Source organism: Echinops telfairi, unplaced genomic scaffold (genome assembly GCF_000313985.2).
Source record: "Echinops telfairi isolate 266 unplaced genomic scaffold, ASM31398v2 ScPeMD7_7457;HRSCAF=8495, whole genome shotgun sequence".
Lineage (NCBI taxonomy): Eukaryota > Metazoa > Chordata > Mammalia > Afrosoricida > Tenrecidae > Echinops > Echinops telfairi.
Genome location: NW_022111357.1, coordinates 21184064 through 21186189, shown reverse-complemented (window position 1 = coordinate 21186189; position 2126 = coordinate 21184064). Strand labels below are relative to the sequence as shown.

Sequence of the window (2126 nt, the reverse complement as noted above, 5' to 3'; positions counted from 1 at the left end):
AGCTCCCAGCTCGAAGTCGGTGAGTGGGCCGGCGCGGCCATGTTGGCAGCTGCGCTCCCCATTGTTGGCAGCAGGGAACGAGCCTTGTCGGGGGCGCGGGGTCCGGCTCAGACCTGCCTCCGGACTCGGGCTCAAGAAAGAGGAAGCCGAGCAACCCGCCTTCGGGGTGTGAGTTGTGGGGGACGCGAGGTCCCGGGGCTCCCTCGCTGCTCGACTAGCCCCGTCAGTGACTTCGGGTGGAGACCGGGAGGCCCCCTCGAGCAGCGCGCACGGCTAGTCCTCTGCTCGGTCGGAGCGAGCAGGGAGGCCGAGCCGGGACTGGCACACACTCCCAGCACGGGACGCCGAGCCCGGGTCCACACTGGAGGCGGACCGGGCTTGGCCTGCGGTGGACGCGGGCGCGAAAGGGCTGTGCGCTAGGTCCCGTCCGATGGGAACTGAAGCCAGTTGCTTGGTGTGACTGTAAGGCGGGCATGTTCATTTCGAGTAAACACTTGGTCACAGAATTCGCATGAAAATTTGAAAAGTTCTTCCCAGGAAAAAAGCAACACAACTCGTGTCGTGGGTGGAAGACAGGCACCCTTTCCAAAAGTCCCCAGGGGTTTCTGAGTCTCAGGGAAATGTTTCCCAAGGATGGCAGATGAGGCCAAAGGAAGCCATCAGCAGAGACCTTTTTTAGACCTGTAGTCCAAAAAGTAGCTACTTATAGTAGTGGATGATTAGCAATGAATGTAAATGGTCGTCATCTTTTTTGGACTCGTCTTTTCTAGCAAAGGCTTCTCTCAAGCTCGTGTGCGGAGGAGACTCAGATGTTGGCCTCAGCTCCCAGGCTGCACTCGGCAGATCGGCCCATGAGAACTTCTGTGTTCACACAAAGGAAAGGGTTCCTCCGAAAGCAACACCTACTCTCCCGCGCTTGGCAACAAGGAAGAGGGCAGATTGTGGAAATCCTACAATCTGAAAAGCAGACTGAAAGGTATAAAAAGTCACATTGTAACGGAGAATTGTTCTGGGCAAATATTCTGTAAGACTCAAATTCTAAATCCACCCCTCTTTCCCCCCAAAAATGATTAATTTGTGGGCGAGCATTTTTGTTTTGGGTTCAAGTAGTAAAGGTTGTGTATGTACTAAAGTGTGATTAGCTTGCTCTAAGAGTTAAAGCAACTGAATGGCCAATTTTTGAGTTTTCCCTTAAAAGTTCTAAAATTGCAATTTGGGGCTATAGAAGAAACGTAAAGAAAACTCTGGACTTCCCTTTCTGAACTATCTTGTTTTCCATTCATTCCTAGGTGACAGAGAAGCTGAAGATGGGTGGTGGAGAGAGGTTTAACATTGCAGTCCCCCAATCTAGAAATGTGAGCAAGAACCAGCAACAGCTTAATAGACAGAAGACCAAGGATCAGAATTCCCCGATGAAGACTGCTCATAAGAAAAGAGAGAGAGGACATGGCTATAATTCATCAGCAGTTGCATGGCAGGCCATGCAAAGTGGGGGGAAGAACAAAGTACATTTTCCAAATTATCAAAACTGGAACTCTAGCTTATCAAACCCCAACCTACTTTTGAAGTCTCAAACAAACCAGAACTATGCTGGAGCCAAATTTAGTGAGCCTCCATCCCCAAGTGTTCTCCCTCAACCCCCAAGCCACTGGGTTCCTGTTTCCTTTAATCCTTCTGATAAAGAAATGATGACATTTCAACTGAAAACCTTACTTAAAGTACAGGTATAAAATAAGCACTCATGTTTACATTTAAGTATCATCCTAAAAAATAGTGGGTCTGAAACAAATTCACTAGAAAATTAATCTATTTCTATAAAACTTAGAGAAAATGATTAGACTCGTTTTATGTGCACTGTGGTGTAATGATTTTATCAGTGTAACTTATGACAATATTTACTTGATAATTATGCTTTCATTTGACAACCCTTTAATTGTGAAACCATTCCAGTTTAGATTTTGGAAGTGATGAATCAAGCTTTTCTATTTTTTATTAGAGAAAATACTAATTTATCATTCTTGGATCAGAAGATTTACTTGTTGAAAACAAGTGGATGAAATTATAAGCATCTAGCTTCAACAAACTAGGGTTGAAAACCTTGAAGGGTTAGTGTTCTAGAAACACTT

At 46.1% G+C, this 2126-nt stretch overlaps 1 protein-coding gene across 1 annotated transcript; it reads left to right on the top strand.

Annotated features, from left to right (window-relative positions):
• Positions 1 to 2120, top strand: PNRC2 (proline rich nuclear receptor coactivator 2). The gene is made up of 3 exons (XM_004705107.2): positions 1 to 19; positions 771 to 976; positions 1290 to 2120. The coding sequence occupies exon 3, from the start codon at positions 1308 to 1310 to the stop codon at positions 1728 to 1730; it is 423 nt and encodes a 140-aa protein (XP_004705164.1). The 5' UTR covers positions 1 to 19; positions 771 to 976; positions 1290 to 1307; the 3' UTR covers positions 1731 to 2120.
• Positions 2121 to 2126: the final 6 nt, after the last annotated feature.

Bases quoted from the DNA above. Each gene is read 5' to 3' on its own strand.
- PNRC2 (XM_004705107.2), top strand. From the start codon at position 1,308: ATGGGTGGTGGAGAGAGGTTTAACATTGCAGTCCCCCAATCTAGAAAT.